Here is a 23,730-nt window from a genome sequence, read left to right as displayed (position 1 = left end):
ATAATTATTTTCCCGTAAAAAAATTATTCGTCAAAAAAACTATTTATCGTCGCTGTTTTGCGTAGGTACACATCTAGTATTAAATAATAAGAAAAAGACCAACAAATTAATTTTTTTTATTGTTTTCTAAACTAAGTTTACATATGTATAATTTAATTTTTTTCTTTCGTAAACTATGATTATATATAAAGTTATCAAAAAATATGATTAAAAAGGTAAATTCAAACATATCTAAAAAAAATCATAATAACTATTTTAAATGTATAATTGTAAACGTGCCCAACACGCATAAGATGAGGGCACCCCCTCCTCGTCAATCACTCAAAACCCTCTCTAGATATTTTTAGTTATTTTTATTTTATTTATTTACCTTTTACAAGTTATATTGTATTTTATTTTAGTTTCATTTAAAAAAATAATACAAATAAAAATATATAAATATTTATTTTATTTTTATTTCATTTTTAAAAAATGTTAAAAGTTATATAAATTTGAAGCTTCTACGCATCAATAAGTTCTATTAGATGAAAAATTAGATGAAAAAACATGCATGATATTCATATTTCTTTTCTTAATGAATTAGTTTTTTCAATGTCATTAAAAATTGGCGTACATTTTATATAATACCGCCGCAATCACATATTCATATTGAAATAAGACATCAGTTACATTTATAAATTATAATTCTTTATATTGATAAGGTAACCAAGATGTTTCCCCCTTGTTGCGCCCAATCTACTAATTTGCAATAAGAATTCATCCAAGATAGAAAATTCTTTGTTACTTGGGGAGTTTTAATCACCGTTTGTAAAGCTTCTAGTGGTTGACACAATATTTTGTTTTAAACAAAAAGTCTCATTTGAAACTACATGTTTTTAACGTTTAATTTTAAAAAAACTTTTCAAATCCAAAAGTTATCTCGCATAGCGTTTTTGTTAAAGTTACCAGCTACCAGCTATCTACTAATCACTACATACCACCTGTTAGTTTTAACAAAAAGTCTCATTTGATAGTCCAACCTTACAGTCACAATCTCGCAAAGTAAAAATAACGATCATACATAAAACCTCAATTTTAACAACCTTGAGTAAATCAAAAGCCAATAAAGCACTTGACAACAGAAAACAACCAAGGACAAAACACAGAATTAGTAGTTGAAGATTAGCACATAAAAATTTTACTAACCTTGTTTCTCAAATTGTATGTACATTCTAAGCTTAAAAGTCGAAACAAATCATAGAACTACCTAGATGCAACTAACCATAAAAAATATTTTCAAGTAAAATATAGAATTTTTTAAAGGTTCAAACCAAAAGAGATTAACCACAAGACACACAAATCAATATAAGCAAAAAAACAACACTTTTCGCACAAAAGAGTACTCAATGGTCAAGTCAATTACACAAACCTCTGCAAATATATCTACCATCTATGGTCTAGTAGACATTATGCATAGTTAAAAAAAACTGTCACGAAATTATTTCTACCTTGAAGAAAAAAGAAAACTGCCAAAAGTATAATATAAAGATGATTTAAAAACCTTGAAAAGTTATTATCATGGCTTGAGAGCCAATGCAAGTCCAAATTTGGCACTTTTGTCAACAGCTTTGGTGTCAACTTCACCCGAAATGGTAAATAGTGATTTAGGGCGCCATTCATGTTGGATAAGAGCATTTGCTTTTCCATGGTTGTTGATGCGGGCTTTGACCGTGGTCAACGGGTCCAATGCGTGTTGGGTCCCAACCGAGATTGTGTTTTCATTGGTTGAGAAGATGTGGTTGACTTCTGCACCAACTGCTGTGTTGGTCAATGGTTTCACAGTGTGGTAGTATGATGCATTCAATGAGTCACCCTTATCATTCCTGTATTATGTTATTTTATGTATTATATATATAAACAACACATAAAATAATAACTTATACTTAAAAAAGAATTGACTACTCAATACTCACAAGGTCAAAGCAGCAATCAGGTCAGCATTGGAAAAGCTAATTCCAGCATTATATTTGATGAAGTTTCCAGTTTTGGTGTCAAAGGAAACATCAGTTCCAATAGCAGTAACATTGTTTCCAATCACACCAGAAAAGTTGACAATTGGATTTGCAGTCAACCCAATACTAGTGCAGATTCCAGCATAGTCATGCAAATATTGGAGTTCCAACTATAAAAAAAATAGAAAAATAATCAGCCATTTTTATATAAATGTTATTCAAAAAAAGGACTCGATTCTAACAACATTAAACATATTACATACCTTGCCAGATCTTTGATCAGGAACTTTGAAGCTAAGGATTGCTTTCAACCCTGGAGCAGGTTCATCAATTACAATGGTTGTGGAGAGCTACATTAATGTTGCAAGTAGTTAAAAAAACAATCACCATAGCAAAACAATATATGATTGATAGATCTTACATTGGAGTTTGTGTCGACTTTGATGTCTGTAGTAATGTTGTTCCTTTTTAATTGGGTGTTGACATCAGCAAGAAATTGTTCACCTTTCTTTGTTCCAGAGGATGTGATTGCCTGTGATAAGAAGAGAATATTAGATGATTTACAGATTCATACTTTCTAACAGACATATTTAGCTTTATTTGATATCAGAATCGGATGCTTCAGCAATAGAATATAAAATAAAGCTAAAGCAACTACACAGTGTAGTGAGTTGCATAAACCTCATTTACAGAAATCTAGTCCACAAAATGGAAATTATGAAGCTTGCTTCAGTCCTTTCGGCCTAATACTTTCCACACATATCAGAGACTGCATGTTGTTATGTTTTTAAAATGTTAACAAAAAACGCCTTACAATTTCAAATTATAGGGAAACAAGTAGAAGCGTATATCATAAATGATAACCACAATCACGCAAAGTAGCATGCATTCTTCTAACAATGTCGAATCATAAGGTAATCAAGCAGATCTAAAGAGACGAAAAACGAAAAGATAACTCACAACTCCAGTAGGTGAATAGGTCGTGATGGTGAACTTATGATCGGCCTGATAATCCCTGTACAAAAGATCTTCATAAAAAAAAAACAAATTTAAATCAGTAAATGTGAATCCAATAACTGCAACATTTACAATCCTTTCAAGCTGAATTACACACACACATATATATACACATCTATGTATGTGATATTTAAGGAGAGAAAATAAGGAGTTGAAAGGTAACGAACCTCTGGCTCTTTTGCCAATGTCAGTGTATAGACCAGGGCCCTTCACCATGATTTCTTGTAGCTTAAAAATGGAGATCAAACTGCGAAGACGATGAGCTGAGGAAGACGATTAAACACCGCTAGGGCTTTTATAGAGTATGTGAATTGGGGGAAAAGAAAAGCCCTAATTTCTACCGGGTTTTCTTCCACTTTGTGCTTCTTGAATGTTCAACGGATGATTGTGGGCCGTGGATTATGAAGAACGCTAGTTAGTTGCATTTATGGCCTTAGATTTGAGGTCGCCTATGTAATTAATTTGTTTCCATAGGGGTACTTTTAAAACTCCAGGTTCGGTCGACATTTTATTTATTTCTTTATTTCTTTCTTGGATAAAAAGATAAAGGTTTTCATTTTAATCCTTGGGGTAAATCCTAAAAGGATAACAGGGATCTTCATTTTCTTTTTTTATTTGTATAAGTTTATATTATTAATATAAAATTATGTTATTGTCATTGTTACATATAATGGTTTAAATGGTTTTTTATAACTATTTTTTACATTTTTAGGATATATACTTGTGTGTTACCGATAGGAAAAGTCATGTTACCCATTTTAGCAAGTTAACTTGCCTCATCACTTGCCAAGTCAGCAGGTGAGTAAACTCATTGAGTCAATACTTAGTTGATTCGACACACTCGATGACACACATGCAAATAGTAATGACTGCCTTTAGTTTCTACCAACACCCCCACCAACCTTGCATTGTTGATTGAGTTCCAGGCACAGTCTTGAATTAAAGGGGGACACGACCATGTGGGGTTTGAAGTAATACAATCCTGAAACTTGTTTACCATATTCTGCCAAACAATCATCGTGAAGAATCCTTAAAAAGCAATAATGTCGACTCCACTACCTTCACCTAACTCTTTAAATTCTAGTGAAGACATCAACTACAATGTGCTCCACCCAATCTTCGGTGAATGTGGTCAGAAGATTTCAGAAAACCAAAATGAAATGCAATGGTTGAAGGAGCAACTCGAACAAGACTATATCATGTGCATGATCGACCACATCAGTCTCCAGTACAAGCTGGATGACCATGATCACAAGTTTAAAGTCATTGGTGTTGTGATGGGTGGCATGATGGTAGGTATGCTCTTGTTGCTGGTGGTTGTGCTCCATTTCGTTCTTAAGTTTGGGTGATGGGTGGATTTGAAACAATGGTGGTTCGTAGTTAAGAAGCTTATTAGTATGTAGATTTTCTAATTTTATTTTTATATTTGTTTTTTTTGGAGAAATATGTAAAAGACTTGTCTAAATGATAGGCATTTTGCAAGTGAACTCCAATGATGAATGAAAGACCTGTCTAAATGATATGAATTTTGTAAGCTTCGGTGATATTCTTTGTTCATTGCTTATGATCGTATTTAGTTGTTATTTTTCATAAAAAAAAATTGTTGAAAGTGCAATAGTAATGGGAAGAAGGAAAAAGTGGGGATGTTAGTGGCCCCACGTGCCTTGCACAGTGGGGGTAATTTAGTCTTTTACAAATACTAGCAATTACTTAGAAGTTTCTTCTATACCTACTTGTTTCATTCTAACACATTGTTTTCTTCTTCAAATACTCTCAGCTATGAAGCTACATAATGAAGAACATGGAATGTGGATGTGGAGTTGAGGCTATAATAAGAACATCACATACTACCAATAACCCAGGAAGGCCCTTTTATGCATGTCCTAAAAAGGTAATTTACCACTTGTTCAATTTCTGATGTTAACCCTAGTTTGTTTAACATGTAATGATTCAAGCAAATAGTTGGAATCAGGATGCTCGTTCAGGTTTTATAGCTTGGGCTGACGAAATGCAGTGCAACAATGTAGGTGTGGTCATAATTGGGTTGTTTAGGTCGAACAAAAAGCTTCAATCCGAGGTCATTTAAGTTGAAGGTGTACCTAATATGTAGTTGGGTATTCTTTTTTGTGTGTTTAATCATGTACAAGTTGTAATGAAGGTCATTTTGGGTTAAATTATGAACAACTTGTAATGTACTTTGTTTTGGTTTGTATGTTTAACTTGTAATATACTTGTTGCACCTCTATCACAGGTGCAAACTCGGCCCTAAACCTGGCTGAAAAGTCACTCCAGGTCATCGCATCTAAAATTGCATCATCACCAATGACATGTCTAACCTCCTCCCACCAATCACGTGCTTTGTCCTTCAGAAGACAAGAAGTAAGTCAAACCTTGTCCCCATCGGGACATTTGCTCGTACAAAAGGCGTTGGCGACATCGGCCAACCACCTGCTGCTAGTTATGGGGTCCTTAGCCCCATGATAATATGGAGCTCCACAAACTCTGAACTCCCTAAATGTCATCGTACAGACCCCTAGCATGGCCACCATCTCAGTGCGGAAAGCACTCAACCTCTCATCAAGAATCTCCAAGATACCCTCCTTGAGCGTACCAAAGATCACAGGAGTCTGGTCTAGTATATTGCGCGTGATCTCAGATGAGATGAACTCCCTCATTTGCTCGTCTAGCTGCTCGGCTCCAGAGCCTAAGCCTGATCACTCACCGCCACCTGAACTGCCGACTGGTCTAGTGCGTAATATCACCATACTGAAAAACACATCAGAACAAACATAAGTATACTCGTCATAACTCGAGGGATCTCACACACTACAAGTTCCTTGGATTCATCTCAGCCTTCTTTTATTCGAGTATGGATCCTCTGCTTTCAGTATTACGGGCCTATACTACCTTCTATATCTATCTGTACTTTCCTCAAGAACTACCTTGACTCCACCAAGTCCCTTATCCTGCTACTAATGTTCTCACGCTAATCTCATCCTAGGCTGGCCCTAGGGTAATCACCAACCCATTCTCCGCCATCAGCTTCATAAGAAATCCTTGTTATCTCCCCCTAACTAGCTTGCGAAAACCATTACATATCACTAACACTAGATAATTCGTCGAATGAGAGGTCTTACCCTACAACGGTTAGACTCAAACGAGAGTTGTGAAATAATGCTAAACCTAACCTTCTGAAATTATTTAGTCCTCGCAATATGTAACTTAACATATTCGTTTACTAGTTAGTTAAAGATAACTAAAACTCCTAAAAGCACAAAGCAAGCAGCATTCGAGCATTGAGTACACATAATCAAGCATATCCTAGTCAGGCCATCATATCACTGACTAATCAGTACTAGCATGCAATTCATAAATCTCATTCACATATAACAGGCACATAAAGCATCATTCCTAGATCCTTAGTCCTAATCTAGCATGCAGTTTTATTACACATATCATGACATAAACTTGTATGGGTAATTTGGGAGTACTTACTTGAGCTCGGCTGATTGCATGCACTACGCCCTTTTCTCTTTTTCAAGATTCTTTTCTCTTTTCAAAATTCATTTTATTTTTCTCAAAATTCTTTTCTAAAAATGATTTTCTTTTGAAAAATTTTCATACCAAGTCCTTAGTTTGAGTTCAGAAACACCCTAGAGTGTGTCCGAATCCCTTAAACCAAGGCTCTGATACCAACTTGAAACATCCCAAAAATACGGTCCAAAAATTTCGTTTTAAATCATTAATAAAATCCATGAATATCACTCATCATATAAAAACCATAAGTCGTGCAACTCAAAATAACATAATATCTATCAATGTATCAAAATCATATAGCAAATATCAGAGTATATCATCCCAGGTTAAAACTATGGTGGGTGCCATGAAGTCATCTCGGGCCCTTTCCCTTGCTAGTGGAAGTACCTGAAACCAAAACTGAAAATTGTAAGCACGAAACTTAGTGAGTCTCCCCCAACTACCACATACCATACACATATCACATAAACATATATTGGGCTCTGCCGCTGCTACATCGAGTCAGGCTCGGCATCAGCTTTCTCGACATTAGGCCCCGCCTGACATCGAACCCTATTCGGCATCAGTCCCCACCCAACATCGAGCATACCTCGGCATACATATGAGAATGTCAACTAACACATAACACTAACATATAAGCATTCCTCGGGCCTCGCCCGACATCGGACCAAAATCCGGAAACATACTAACATTCCTCAAGAACCGCCCCGACATCAGACTGAAGTCCAAAATCATACTAACATTCCTCGGGAACCGCCCCCGCATTGGAACAAAGTTCGGAAACATACTAACATTCCTCAGGAACCGCCCACGCATCAGACCAAAGTCTGGAAACATACAAATACAAACACATGCAAGAATCACAAAGACATCAAGCATACAAACATTCCTCGGTACCGCCTCGGCATCAGATTGAAATTCGGAAAATCATATAAACCTACATTGGGCCCCGCCCGACATCGGACCGTAGTCCGGAACTACTATTATCTAAATGAGTTTGCCTTGGTGCCTTAGACCCGTTCCTACATGAGAAAACTCACCTCGTAAGCTAACTGTGAAATCTCGTGTGAGGAATCTCTGACGACTGCTCCAATGACTCCCCGGCTATTAATTTCACAATAACACTTAGTCAGAATTTGATAATCCTTCTAAGGGTAAAATGACCATTTTACCCTTGGCCAAAGTCAACGTTTTGGTCAAAGTCAAAGTCAAGGTCAACTCTCAGTCAACTCAACTCGTCGAGTTACCTCCTAACTCCTTGAGTTCCTATGCTATTTAGAATCATGATAAACCGAGTCACCTCGTCGAGTTCTACCTTGTATAGAATCGAGACATTTCCAAGTAACTCGTCGAGTACTTCCTTGAACTCGACGAGTTCCTTAGTCTTCCATACCCAAAGAACCTTGACCAATTCAATGAGTCATATCCTAGACTCACTGGGTTGGTTCGAAGTCAGAAAAGTAGAGGGTTACGATCCAACTCGCCGAGTTGCATGAGCGACTCGTCGAGTTCCCTTTAGTCCAAACTCATTCAGTCGATTCTAATCGAGTCCAATGCTTCTAGGCCACATCTTTGGTCTCCTTAGGCTATCATAACACGTAAAGTTGCTGACTTTACGTGTATGCATGGTGTTATGAAGCTAGAAACACCAAACTAAGCTATAATGGAGACCTAGGGCATGGAATAGGGCCATGTGTAACATCCCAAAATTCAAGACCAAAAATTTCATTTTAATTAAGTTATTACATAGAATCATTAGTATAGAAACATTCATAATAATATCTCATGTCAAAACCAAAGTGTCAATAATCAAAACATAGTATCATAAAACCATATCAGAGTGTAGTCTCAAAGATCTCGTGTGCGGAAAACATGGTGTGATGCGCAGCGACCAAGCCGACTCTTTTCCTTTGAAACGAAGTACCTGAAACCCAAACTCTAAATCGTAAGCACGAAGCTTAGTGAGTTTTTGCAAACTACCACACATTGTACACATAATCATGCTACTGAGAGATACGGGCCCTACCCACACTCAAGGAGATCCGGGCCCCGCCCACACTCAAGGAGATACGGGCCCCACCCACACTCTGTTGGCTCTAAGATACGGGCCCCGCCGACACTTAGCTACTTCGAGATACGGGCCTCGCCCACACTCGGCTGCTATAAGATATGGGCCCCGCCCACACTCAGCTACTATGAGATACGGGCCCCGCCCACACTCAGCTAGTCAAAGAAAAACATACAAGTAATAACAACAAGTATCACTAATCATGCATATAAATCTATACCATATCAGCTATCTATGAGATACGGGTCCCGCCCAATCTCAGCTACTATGAGATACCCCGCCCACACTCACATTCCTAACAACACATACAGGTATCACGCAGACAACAAGTATAGTAATCCAATAATATGACTAATATCTATACTCAGATAATAATGAGATACAGGCCCCGCCCACACTCAACATATACGGGCCGGCCTTGGTGCCTTAGACCCGTTCCTACTAGAAGAGGACTCACCTCGCACTGCTGGAGTCCCACAAATAAATCTCTAGCTGCTAGCTGACAGATCCCTAAACTGTCAATCATCACAATAAAACCCAATTAACCATTTGGGTTTCCAATGTATAATTCTAAAATACACACTTGGGGTAAAAGGACCATTTACCCCTAACATATCTTGGTCCAAGACCAAGGCCCAACTCATACTTTGAAGGCCCAAAAGTCAAACAATCAACCAAGGCCCAACTTTGGCCCAATTTTCTAAATTGGGCCCATACCTTTACATGGTCTTGCCTTAAGGCCCAAACATTTATTCTTGGTCCAACACTTGACATTCTGATGGTCCAATACCTTATAATCATCAAGGCCCAGTTATGGCCCATCTATGGCCCAATTTTCCAAATTGGGCCTAAGCCTGTCCAAAGGGCCTTATCCTAAGGCCCAATCCAAATATTCTAGTCCGTACTTGTTCTAAGATGGCCCATCAATAGCCCAAACATCTAGGCCCAACAGAAAAGGCCCAACGCAAAACCCAATGCAATTAGGGTTTACACATGAAATGATGATTAGGGTTAAGTTTACTCACTTAACCCATTAATGACTTAGCCCAATAAGTCCATTATTCCACTAAGCCATCATACAAATGGAATTGTTGGCTTATAGTGTTGCGTCATGGGCTCGGTCCTTAGCTCAGTTTTGGTATCCGGTTTGGGCTTGTCCAACCGTGATTGTTTTTATTCTAGGGTTTTAGTATTTAAGGTGCATGCATGCATCCTTAGTTAGCAACACTTTTATTATCTTTCTTATCAAAGTATTGTAAACCCTAGCTCGCCTCTACAGTGGAAGTTCTTTATCGAGCTCTGCTGAGGCGTGACTATATTTGAATCATAAGCTTCATATTGATTCCATACTGTGTTCTTAATCATATTGTGTTTGAATTGTTTTTTCTTTATCAATATACCTGTGAAAGATCTAAACAATCTAGAGATTTATTCTCATCAATTGGTATCAGAGTAGGAGGCTGTGTAATTCATACACATCTCTTCTGTTGAAGAAATTATTAGGGTTTTTCTGCATTGATTGATATTAATTGAGTCGTCATTCCATATTGGCGTATCTCATTAATTGTCGATCTCACTCTAACGATAAATTACAAGTCTGATCTTAAACAAGTTATCGATCAAACTTCATCAAAATGTATATGGATGATTCGCAGACCAATCCAATCAACATCTCCAATAATATTGGATCAACAACAAGGATTCCAATCTTATACACTCATGATTATGAAGTTTGGACGCACCACTTCGAAGATTATATGATCGGCTCAGAGGATAACAGGTACTTGATCTGGGAAGCAATCATAGTTGGTCCGTTTGCTCACTCAAACACTTCAAAGATTGTCAAAACTCAAAAGGAGTACAATCAACTCGTGAATGATGTAAAAGACATTCCTCAAGACGAGAAGGAGAAGTTTTAGTGCATCATCAAAGCCTTAAGAATGATTAGGTTTGCTTTACAATCAGACACGTTTCGATTGGTGAGTTCATGTGCTACAGCAAAAGAGATATAGGATAGGTTGAAAGAATTATATTCTACTGATGAAGATCTGGAACATTCTATTCAAACCTTGCTGCTTTCTGAATTTGGCGATTTCAAACAGAAGCCCAAAGAAAAACTCATTCAAACCTTTGATCGGTTCAATCATCTTCTCAGTAAGATGATAAAGCACGACATCGAAAGGAAGGTTATTGAACATAAGGTCACCTTCATGAAAGGTCTTAGACCCGAATGGATGGCTGTTGTGTCCACGGTGAAGGCACACGAACAGTTCAAATCATACTCTCTGGTGAAACTGGTGGGAATTCTGAAGTCCCATGAAAGTGCGGTGTCAAAGGAAACAAATGTGGTTTCTAGCTTGGGGTCATTAGCTCTTATTTCAAAAGGAAAAAGTGTTGTTAAAGAAGAAGAAGAATTGGATCTTGCTAACTATGATCTAACTGGTGAAGAGTATGCCCTGATGGTTTCCAACCTAAGAAAGTTTATCAAAAGAAAGTTCCCAGCCAACAATAACCGAAACTGGCAAGGAAGTTATAGTTCTGAAAAGGTGAAGGAGGAACCGAAGACGGGTTCAAAGTCAGAAGAATCCAAGAAGGAGATGAAGATTGGTGGTGACTCAAGCTTTGATTGCCATTATTGTGGAGGCAAGAATTACTTTGCCAAAGACTGCATGCTGAAGAAAAAGGCAGAAAAGGCTGATGAGGATGATGAGGAAGCGAACCTCCTGAGACGATTGGGGGAGATCAAGAAAAGAAAATCAAAAGCTAATAATAACACCATGAATACTTTGATTGTACATGATACAGGTAACAATGATGAGTTTGGTGGAGTGGAAGTGTGGTCCATGGATTCGGAGGACAAAGAAGTGAGAAAGTCGATTCATGGCAAGGCTATGCTGGTGAAAGAAGAATATGTTGCAGGACTGTGACATCCCCAATTTCACGGCCAAAAAAGACCGATTTGTTTATGCTTTGTTTTTAAAATCAGAGTAATCGTTTAAAGAAAATTGTTGCGGAATTTGTCCCCAAAACAAAATATGATAAGAATTTATCAAAGCATTTCTTAAAGAAAAGTATTTTCATTATATAACAAAATCTCGGGATGTCATGTTCAATACAGACCAAAAGCTTAAACATAACAAAATAGACTTTACAACAGTTATTCATAACTACTCGCCTATAATCCAAAATCTCTCGTCAAGTCCACCAACTTATACTCTTGAGCCATTACCTATAATGCAAAGAAAACTGAGTGGGTCAGGCTTGGGAGCCTGGTGAGCATATAGGGTTTTCAACCCACAATAACATGATTATTATATTCAATTATCAAACAATCTATTCAAATACCCACCCCCATTATCTCCATTTATTTCTTAAAGATTTATCCTAAGAACCGATTTCCCTTCTCCCATTCATTCCTAAGGATTGCCCTAAGGATCTGGCACAAAGTCTAGTGCTGCCAAGGTTCTTAGATTACCTCTGGTGAACATGCAATTCACAATAATTAATAAACACCTAGTTCAAGAACACCTAATGAACACTTAGTTCCAATATTACCCAATGAACACCTAGTTCACAAACACTTAATGAACACTTAGTTCAAATATCCCTAATGAACACTAAGTTCAAATATCTAATGTACACTTAGTTCGAATATCCCTGGTGAACCTAATCACCTAAGGAACATAGAGTATGAAAGCTCTTAGTTCAAACAATGTGATAATGAAGTATATCTTGATCCTGCAAAAACCACTAATATTATAAACACATACAAATTATATTTCTAAAACAATATATCTCATCCCGTCGATCCCCACATACTGACCCTATACAATGATCTTACGAGATCTAGCCTAAGGAATCAATATGAACCACAAACTGACGAAGCTGTTTAGGAAATTCCCTGGCAGCAAACGAGGATCAATAAAGACATCAATTGAGGGGAATAGAATAAGTTTCACCACGAACCTTCGTTCGTAAAAGAAGAACCACAAGACATTTAAGTCAAGGGTAGTTATCAATGCCTAGGTTGTGGTCTGAATATCGTGAGGTATATTGCCCCCAGACGCACCCTATCCGGCAATGGAAATACTGACTAATGCCTAGGCTGTGGTCTGAACCCCCAGACTCACCCTATCCGGCATCGGAAATGGAAACACCGACTAATGCCTAGGCTGTGGTCTGAATACATGAGGTATCTCACCCCCAGACGCACCCTATCCAGCATTATACACCAGACATACCTAGCAGTGGTCTATTACCGACACATAAACTTGTCAAAAAGACTTTGTACATGATAGTACTTCTGGCACATTATAGTACTCTGGTATGCGAAAGACTCGTACCCGAGAACATAATAGTACCCTGGCACAAGCAGCATCCAAGACACAGAGCTTTGAAAAGGACTTCATACATAAAATGTACTTCTGTACGTAGGACGTACTCCACCGATCATCAATCTCACAACACACGTACTCTTAAGAGACTACCCAATGTCCAAACTTAATGGAACTAAACATCTTTATTTAAGTCTCAACCCATCACTAGGCAAGCCTACGATGCCTAAAAATCAATTTTCGATACTATCTCCGTTTAGGCAATGCCAACTAGTGTATACTTAACACAAGGTTTTAAGTAATAATATCATATATACACATCTTAACACATATTGAACCATATCTGGTTCGCACGTTGTATATCATCAAATATATCTAACATGTATTTTGGATAATAACAAATACTTCACATACATATGTATATTTCATACTTTAATCAATACTTGTATTAAATCATGTTCCTAAAAGGGACTATACACATGATACCTTATCGAATGAACACGTAGTTGAAAAATACATAATCCGTACTCCCAGATCTTAAATTTGCCTCATTAACTAATCCATATTCCCGGATCTAAAACTAACCTCTTGATCTGATCCATACTCTTGGATCTAATACAAGTTTATCTCTTTATCCTTTTATCTCATGGTCCAACCCATCTTTTATCACCTACCAACAACCTCATCTACTCATGTTCCACCCAACATATTTTTAGATACAATATATATATATATATATATATATATATATATATATATATATATATATATATATATATATATATATATATATATATATATATATATAGTTTAACTCATTAAAACATATAATTTATCCATTCCACAATCATCTCGAATAAACGACATATTATACACATAACACGTATTTCATAGCAAATACTTACTATTTATGCGTAAGAAGAAAGTGACTACACACTCACTTGATTAGAAGATGATCGGGCAGCACTACGACTTGCAGAAGTAGTATCCCTCTGTAGATCTGGAAGATCTTTACAAAAATCGAGCTCCTCGCGGGCAGGGCTTCGGCTCGGGAATCTCACTTCTCGGGATCCCCGAGGCTTCGGAACTTGCTTCGGGGCTCGGGAATGATACCGGGGCTTCGGGATATAATTGACATGCAAATCAAGGCAAAAACTAGAGAGAAGAAAGAGTTTGAACAAAAGAATTCGGCAGCTCTCGCATTCTATTTATAGGCTGCTGGGTCTGGGATTACGTTGGGAGTAATTTCCAAGTACGTTGGGCGTACTCAGTATGTTGGGCGTAATTTCCAAGTACGCTGGGCGTATGCTTCAGATAAACTTTGGTATGTGTGCCACGATCTTCAAAAATTCGTAACTTTCACATACAAGCTCCGTTTTCGACATTCTTTATATCCACGCGTAGGTGAGTTTATGCTCTACAACTTTCGTTTAGACTCCGTTGGCTAATTTTGACTTTATTTTTTTATTATTTATTTTTAGTAGGCCGGGACAGAAAAACTTCGTTAGAAATTCATAACTTCTTCGTCCGACGTCCGTTTTTGTCTGTCTTTTTACCGTTAGACTACTATCAACAAGATCTTCGATTCTCGTTTAGATTGTTTCGGCTAAAAACCACACGATCTCAAATCGAGTATTCAGTCTGCATACCGCTAAGTCGAAACTTAGAAAAATCATAACTTCCTCATACAAAGTCAGATTCAGACGTTCTTTTTATGCATGCTCATGGTTTAACGAACTCTACGACTTTTGTTTAGATCGCTAAGGCTAAATATCAATCTAACGTAAATTCACTTTTTATGTCATTCAGCGTCGTGTCGGTTCTGTCGCGAAACTTCGACAGGTCATAACTTCTTCGTTATAACTCGGATTTCGGCGTTCTTTATATGCACGAAAACCTTGTGACATATACTACAACTTAGTTTATATTATTCATTCTAAAAAATCTTCTATCAAAAAGTCATTTTTGACGCTTATCGTCTCTAAATTGGCTAGCCCTAATCTATGAGCGTTACAGGAAGGTGTTTGATGGTGACAGAAGGTGTATCACAGATGCGAGGGTACACAACAGATGGTGTATTGGAAGATGAAAAGGAGCGAGAGGACAGGTGTTTCGCTGCGAAGCCTGTTAGTGCACAGATCAACGAATGTGATGAGTTGAGCAAGAAGGTACAAAATATTCTAGCCTCTCTGAAAATACCTATTACTAACTATGAAAAGGAATTGAATGGCTTAAAATCTAAATTTTCTAGTATAAGTAGTAGTCTTACCCAAACTCGTGTCACAAACTCTAACCTGACTGATCAAATTAGTAGGATATCGTCGAAGAGTGAGGAGAGGAGGATATGGATTGAGCAGAAGGAGAAAGAGTTAATTAGGTTTAGGGATGAGTCAATCTATTTGCAACGAGACAATCTTAAGCTTTTAAAACAACGAAACATTTTTTGTTTGATTGCGAAAAGACTTTATTTTAATATCACTCAATTGCATCTCGATTGTGAAATAGGAAAGAAGATACATCGCATGATTTTACCCTTCCTTGAGTTAAAGGAGGATGAAGTCGATGCTGAAGCTTACAACTGTGAAAATGTTATATCTTCTGACGAAATCTCTCCTGCCTACAAAATTGGTCTTGACAAAATAGAGTCCTACATAAAGTCAAAAGACCATAAGGACATGCTCAAAAATATGTTAGATGAAAACGATAAATTGAAATTAAGAACCGAAACTATACATAAATTTGACTCGTTGAATGCCAGATTAAGTTCAGAAAATAAAATTGATGTCGAAAATGCATCTGAACTTAATGAGGATGATGACATGAGTGAAATCTTTGTAGAGGATGTGGTGGACTGTTCAGAATTTGTCAAAAGCGAACCCGAAACTAACAAAAATCTGAAATCTGAAAACTCCGTTGAATTCGCTCGCTCATCGACAGACAAGACCAAAATTCTCAAGGAAAAAGCTGTTGTATATCAAAAGGTTCAAACCGCTCCAAATCAAGTTTACACAGTTCAGGGAGTCACTCCTCAACAAACAACAGAACTGACAGCAATGGTAGAAGAAGATATGCAAATGGATGTGAGGAGTTCTTCCATGCTTAATTTCCAAAGAAAAAGGCCAATATTCATAAAAATCCAAAACAGGTGGCAGAACGAAAACACCAACGAAATCTGAGATACAAGAAGAATCTCTCAGAAAGAAAACAGTTTTGGCGATCTCAGATATATATGGCTTATCTTTATTTCTCTAAATTCAAACTCTTTGAACTTTCTCATTGAAATAATGATCCCACTCGCGAAATGCTTATTTTGGTCCATAAATGAACTTGTTAAGCTTACACATCCTTCAAAACCTATCTTGGTTTAATTATGTGCTTGTTCCTATCCATGATTGTCTCTACTTGAAGATCCACTTGCACCAAATGGTTAAGGTCAGGTGCATGATCTACCAAATTACAACATATATGGATTGAATCTTGCTTTCCATTTCCTCCTTCTATGTTGTAGCCTTTAGGGCCTATCATAGCTTCCGATAGCTGGTACACTCTGATTTCCTGTAACACCGTGAATTTCAAAATAAGTTTTCGCAAAATATAAAACATTTTTCATTTAATTTTCATAAAACATCAAGTTTAAATCTCCAATTTACATCATACAAAATCCCAAGATCACATATAAAAATCCCATGCGTGTGTACAGATCAAGCCGGCGCCTTCCCACGGTCATCACTAGTACCTGAAACAAACAACACTAACACTGTAAGCACAAAGCTTAGTGAGTTCCCCAAAATACCACATATAACACATATTAGCCACTCGAGGCTATAACTCTGTGGGTTCGTGCACCCAAACTCTGTGAACCCTCAGGTTCTAACTCTGGGAACCTTCCGGTTCCAACTCTATAAGCATGCACAGCATAAATCACATAGACATCATGCAGTACAACACATAGCATACACATAACATACACATACTCTATCACATAACTCTGATTACCTACTCAAGGTAAAGTATAGTGAGAAGACTCACCTCGTATATCTCGATAACTCGTGAATCCTGGAAATCACTCGTGCTCAATCCTCCGAGCTATAATCCTCCTATAACATTATATATCTCTAATTAACACTTTTATCACTAAGGTTGACTACCCTTGACAAGTCAACACTGGTCAACAGTCAACGGTCAACAGTCAACTTTGACCGGACTCGGCGAGTGCACTAAAGCGACTCGACGAGTCTAAGCGTTTTCACCAACTCTCTAGGATTCCCTTTTGACACGTCGAGTACTCCCCTGACTCGACGAGGTCCACTTGGCATGAGTCGCGGGCCACCGCAACTCAACTCGCCGAGTCTCAAGAACAACTCGGCGAGTTCCAGCTCGACTCAGTCCATCTGTCAACCCTCTCTAACTCACCCTGACTCACTGAGTCAACCCATAACTCGACAGGACCACTCGCTGAGTGGTTAAGGACAATCTTCATGCTACTCGCCGAGTCTGTTCTTCAGACTCGGCGAGTCCATGCCATGCATCAACTCAAACTAGCTTCTGAGGTCAGATCCGTTCCATCCACTCATAGATCTGGCCCTCCTAAGCTCATTCATCACGTAAAGTTCATATCTTGGTTACCATGCAACACTTACAAGGCTCTTTTAGGAGAAATGACCTCTAAGATGGCAACCCTAGTCTCCAACCCAAAAGGAAGGACATAAAGCATGACATTAGGGACTCTCTGGACCTACTAAGGTCCAAATCTAAGCACCATATCCCCATAGGACCTCTCACACTTCAAATACAAAGCAATTAAGGCATGAAGAAACCCTAGATTTGACCATATCAACAAAAACACGAGAATAAGCTCTGAATGATACCTCAAGAAGCCTCCTCTGATGAAATGGAAGTAGATCCAAGCTCCCCAACTCTTCTAGCTGATTTTCCTCTTCCCTTCTTGCAAAAACACACAAATTTGGTGAACAATCGCCTCTTATCTCACTCACAAAAACCCTCGGCTGCTTTGGTGCTCTCAAGATCAAGGTAGCCGCAATGAAGGGCCATAAGGTCCTTTAAATAGGGCTTAGGACCGGGAAATTAGGGTTTCATTAAACAGCGAGGACTCGTCGAGTCCATTCCTTGGACTCGCCGAGTCCAGGCGCGAACCCGCGTCCTGAACCGCGATCCTACTCGGCGAGTTTGAGCTCCAACTCGCCGAGTCCCCTCACAAAACCCCAAAAATATATGCATAAAAGATACCTAGAAATCCGGGCTGTTACATTTCTCCATACCAGTGACTCATTTACCACAGTAATATAAACTCTTATATAACTAAGTTCATGACGTATTTTATCAGATCTATAAGGAAAAAGTGGAAATATGTCGGTTTCCTTAATAGCTCTTTCAATTCCAAATTGAATGCTATCTACAACTTTAGGCTCTTCGTTGGTTGACTCTTGAATCTTAGCACGATCAATGGGGCACCCACTAGCCCTTTTGGAAATCAGCTCCCTCTCTTGGAAGACTGCCCTTCGAGCAACAAACACTTTGTTCTCAAAAGGATTGTTAAGCAATTATCCAAAATGTTTGATGGGTTCTCCAATGAGATAACACATCTATATTCAAAGTCCTAGATTGTCGAGCTATTCACGACGAGTGTATGCCTCATAATCGTAGACTTCCTTATATAGCAGTGAGGATAGAATCCCATTTCACATATCATAGAGTGTTTCAAGAACCTACTTAGTTGGCACAAGACCAAAGGACTTCTTGTAACACTATTCATGGTACAGTCCACGAATTGTTAGCAAACATAGTGCGGCTCGTCAAGTACAAAATCAACGAACAATTTGTTTCTCTATCCAACTAACACTTCCTAGTCGTAGTGGTTTGGGTGGAGATAGATCATGAAACTCTTTCATGATCACTTAGATGATTGATAAGGTTTTTTTACTGAGATTCTCACTATGAGTATCTCATCCTATTGCCCAGTTGATTCTTAACTTCGTTTCATGAGAGCTCTAAACACCTAAAAGGTTCCAGACTCACGTTCATACGAAGTTGATTTTGCCATGTATCGTGGTTAACCTGAACGGTCCATTAGTACAAACTGATTCCAACAGATTTTCACTTCACCTAATGATGTATTCATCATCTATCTTGATAAACAAGATTTTCATTTATCATAAGACTCGAGGTCAAATGATATCCAAAATCCAATCCAACTGGATACCTGGTAATGCATTTCTCATTTATGTGTCTAAGATTATGATTCCACAAATACATTTCACCCAAACCTTTGGATGTATTTGACTAAGTACATATTGTGGTCAATCCGAACGATCAATTAGGTAAACTAATTTCAAAAAATATTCACAATAGTACATCTTATTCAAATAGTTGAATCAGCATTGAAATATTGCTACTATACTAGCTTCATAGATTTCATGACTTTTTTTTAACATGCTTCCACATTTAAATAAGTCAGAATTATCTCATGAATCATAGTATAAGCAATTTCAATTATAATACCATATGAAGAGAATTGTCCTTTGATTCTATGAATGCAGCAAGGACTTGGCATTCATGATCAAATTATCTTCTCCATGTTTCAGTCTTCTTACTTCATTTTAGCAACTGCACGTTCTTGCAAATGTCAGTTCTTAATCCTTAGTAAAATACTCAAGGTTTAGAAGTAATGTTTTGATGGCATTATAAATCCATATATTTGGTTGAATACCAAACATGGAAGAACTAGCAATCTTTTGATCCAATGGAAAGTAGCACGGGCTCGTGATCCATGATCATATTTAACCTCTTCATGTTCCAATCCTTTCACCTCAAATATACATTTGGGAAAGTTTGATTTCTTAGTCCTTTTCTTGTTATGGAAACAAACAGCTATCAAAACATGTCTTAGAATAAGCCTTCCTTTTTCCTAGGTATTAGGTCCCAGATTAGGTATACCAACACTAATCGCCTTATAAACCGTGGGAAATTAGATTTCTTCTTCTTGACACTTCTATTCATGATAGTAAAATATGGGAGTGTTTTGAAGTATGAGTTTCTATGATTGCCATGTTAATTCCAAAAGGAAATCTCAACATGCTACACAACTCCTTCATGGTCATTCCAAGTTATTCATATCAAAATCAAAATGAATTGATTATATGTACATGTCAGCTAGTTGACTAACCCTAGTCAACTTCTAACTCAAGGAAATTTCATTTTACTTCAATATGTCAATTTACAACGAACATTTGATAATTGCTCTTTCTAACAACTTAAAATGCAATGTTTGAAATAACCTAGGAAGAGCTTTAACAAAGGAATGATCTTTCCTTTTGTTTATGAGAAATATTCCCAAACTACGAACTTGACAAGATTGATCATCCTCATAGCTAATCCTTATAGGTTTTGAAGCAGTAGATTTTAGTGGATAAGGTTATAGACATCATTCAATAACAAATTTTATTATGGTTTGTTTTACTTATCCTTAGAAAATAATCACCCTAAATAAAATTATTTTAGAAGGCTAGGATCCATATGTGGCTCCATGATGTGTAAAGGGATGCCGTAAACACACCATAAAGTTATTTAAGTAGGCAAAGCCTTTTACCAATTTCGATCACTATGAAATTTCTAGATCATTAAGATTCATTGACTATCAATGACATGTTAATATCAGATTATGTTCATCTCAAATTCAATGACGGGGTCGCTGCGGATCACTATACAGATGGTGAATCGACCATACAAAATCGTGTGGTCCCCGGCTCAAGTTACGCTTGAGATTCGCGAGTTCCACATCATTCTCTACTTATACACTCAAATGGACATGCCGGTTAACCATGTGAGCTCCATCAACAAGTTATAAAGAGAATGTGCAACTTTTATGGATAACATAAGATTCACATTAAATAGATTGAGAATTAACCTTGCAAAATCGCATGGCCCCCGACTCAAGTTACGCTTGAGATTCGTGAGTTCCATATCATTCTCAACTATACCCAAGATTGATGTGCCGGTTAACCATACGAGCTCCACCAACAGAATATAAAGAGAATGTGCAATTTTCATGGATAATATAAACTCACATTCTATTAATAAAACAGGATTTTGTTTTATACTTGTATTTAGAATACTTTTAGATTGACCATTATCACCATCAAACCCTTTCGATAACTCCATTCTTAAAATGCAGTTGGGTGGTGAGAGTGGTAAGCGTGAAGCATATTAAAAACCTAGCTCATTAGGAATCATAGAGACCTCCTTAAACCCCTACATCATAATGGGTGAGCCTAATCATGGTAGGACTGATAATGTCAATATTTAAACATGCGAGGGCGCATGTTCTAACATTCTTATATATATAATAGGCACAATTCAAATATGTATAAATATAAGGATTAAATTTAAAACATTTTAAATTTAGCTGTCTATTATTAATTCTAATTAATTGCGATGACGCAATGTAATAATTAATAAAACATGAGGGGTTAATATTCAAATTTATAAATCTTTATTATAAATAATATTAAATATTTAAAATCACAATTTAAATAAATAAATAAATATTCAAATTCAAATAAACACATTGAAATAATATTTATCAATTTTCCAGATTTAAAACATTTTAAATTTGGTAATTATCCATATTTTATAAAGCTTCGTATTCGAAAAATGGCAAAAATCTGAAACCCTAATTTCTGCCGAGCTCACGTCGTAACCTCCTAGTTCACGTCGTGAGCTGCGACTAGGGTTTTTAACATATTATGAATTTTCATTTGTTCATCTTCCATTCAGTTTCAAACAAGTTTTAATAGAAAATATGGACGTAAGGTGAATATAACCATGAACCAATGTCTCTGATACCACTGTTGTGTTTTCTATGCATCAAATACACTCTAAACTAGGGAGCGGAAGAATCAAAACTATGATATACCTAAGTGTACATGCATCCTATGGATCTATTGTTTCATGCTAATTATACCAACCCTAGAAAACATAAAAGCAAAGAAGAAAATATACCTCTTATGTAGCCCATGATCTTCATGCTTGAGATCTTGATCCTTCATGAAGTTGCTTGGATGAAAGGATCCAAACCAGAATCTCTCTAATAGTATCACACCCAATGACACCAAAGAGTAGAATAAAAATAACTAAGAGAAGGGCCAATTTCATAAACCCAAATAGGGTTAGAAATTGTCCCTATGGGGGGAGGAATAAGGGTTGGCGAAACTTCAAGCCAAGGTGCAAGGAGGAATGCAATCCCTAAGGCCCTATTTATAGCCTTTGATCCCTTCCAAGTTTTAGTACTCCTTCCCATGTGGGATGGAGGCATAACCATGAAATTTCACTCCTTTTCCATGTGGGATGGAGTGATTTTCACCTAAACCTAATTCCATAAAGGTTCTAGAACATTCCTGATTAACCAACTATCGATTAATGAACATTCAACCCTTTAATTAATTAAACTGTTAATTAATTCCCATAATATATTTCCAAAATATATTTTCAATTAGTTTCTAATTTATTATTAACCATAATAATTAACAAACCAATTTCTCCTTTATTTATTCTATTCAATTTGAGTCTTGAGGGAAACCCAAAAGGACCCTGTCATTATTAGAAATATTACCAATAGTTAATGACCTTGGATACTATTCCAACAACAACATCTCAAATGGGGGTCAATCGATATTGGCATGGTAATTGTTGTTGTATGAAAACTCTGCCAATGGAAGATACGTATCCCAACTCCCTCTAAAATCCAACACACATGTCTGCAGCATATCCTTAAGTGTCTGGATCCTCCTCTTGCTTTGGCCACCTGTATGGGGTGGTACGTCGTGCTAAAATGCAACTGAGTGCCTAGTTCTTCGTGGAACTTCTTCCAGAACCTAGATGTAAAATGAACATCTCTGTCAGAGACTACTGACACTGGCACCCCGTGTCTAGCCACCACCTCTCGCACATAGATATCCACCAAATTTTCAGCGGGTATACTCTCAGAGATAGGGATAAAGTGGGCACTCTCCATCAATCTATCCAATATCACCATTATGGCATCCACACCCCTCGCCGTCCTTGGTAACTTAGTGATGAAGTCCATAGTGATATCCTCCCACTTCCACATGGGAATGGGTAGCGACTGAACCTTGCCATGAGGCCGGTGATGCTCAGCCTTGACCTTCCTGCAGGTCAAGCACCGCTCCACAAACCAGGCAATTTACCGCTTCATGCAGGGCCACCAATAACTCAGTCTCAAATCTCTATACATTTTCTTAGCCCCTGGATGTATAGAGAAGTTGGACTTGTGTGCCTCCTCCAATATCTTCTATCTCACTCCTCCAATCACCGATACCCACACTCGATCACACTATGTCAGAAGACCTCAATTATCCTTAACAAACAAAGGATATTGTCCCTGAATCCGCTCTATCTTCCGATTCTCCTTCTTCACCCCCTCGACCTGAGCCTCCTTGATAATATCCTACAATGGAGAGATTACTTTCATCCTCCAACAAACGTTTCCAATCGGGGAACCTGCTGCCTTGCGGCTCAAAGCATCGGCCACTACGTTGGCCTTCCCTGAATGGTACAAGATCTCACAGTTATAATCTTTCAGCACATCCAACCACCTCCTCTGCCGCATGTTGAGGTTCTGCTGATCCATCAAACACTTCAAACTCTTGTGATCAGTATAAATAGTGTACCGTACCCCATATAGATTGTGCCTCCAAATCTTGAGGGCAAATACCACTGCCCCCAATTTCAGGTCGTGAGTGGGGTA

At 37.6% G+C, this 23,730-nt stretch overlaps 1 protein-coding gene across 1 annotated transcript; it reads right to left on the bottom strand.

Moving 5' to 3' along the window:
• Positions 1–1,345: 1,345 nt before the first annotated feature.
• On the bottom strand, positions 1,346–3,378 carry LOC145097824 (mitochondrial outer membrane protein porin of 34 kDa-like). The gene is made up of 6 exons (XM_079035474.1): positions 3,176–3,378; positions 2,952–3,019; positions 2,413–2,523; positions 2,255–2,341; positions 1,953–2,161; positions 1,346–1,862 (listed from the first exon to the last, which is right to left on the bottom strand). Exons 1-6 carry the CDS (start codon positions 3,222–3,224, stop codon positions 1,556–1,558), a joined length of 831 nt encoding a protein of 276 aa, XP_078891600.1. The 5' UTR covers positions 3,225–3,378; the 3' UTR covers positions 1,346–1,555.
• Between the last annotated feature and the right edge of the window lie 20,352 nt (positions 3,379–23,730).

Source organism: Lactuca serriola, chromosome 4 (genome assembly GCF_051521515.1).
Source record: "Lactuca serriola cultivar US96UC23 chromosome 4, Lser_US96UC23_V15, whole genome shotgun sequence".
In the NCBI taxonomy this organism is placed as follows: domain Eukaryota; kingdom Viridiplantae; phylum Streptophyta; class Magnoliopsida; order Asterales; family Asteraceae; genus Lactuca; species Lactuca serriola.
This window is presented reverse-complemented; position numbering and strand designations above follow the sequence as displayed.

What these genes read in the sequence shown, in the direction of transcription:
- LOC145097824 (XM_079035474.1), bottom strand. Translation starts at nt 3,224, where the DNA reads ATGGTGAAGGGCCCTGGTCTATACACTGACATTGGCAAAAGAGCCAGA. An exon ending in CCTATTCACCTACTGGAGTT is followed by an intron (nt 2,524 to 2,951) that starts GTGAGTTATCTT and finishes TTCTTATCACAG; the next exon opens with GCAATCACATCCTCTGGAAC. An exon ending in AAGTCGACACAAACTCCAAT is followed by an intron (nt 2,342 to 2,412) that starts GTAAGATCTATC and finishes ACATTAATGTAG; the next exon opens with CTCTCCACAACCATTGTAAT.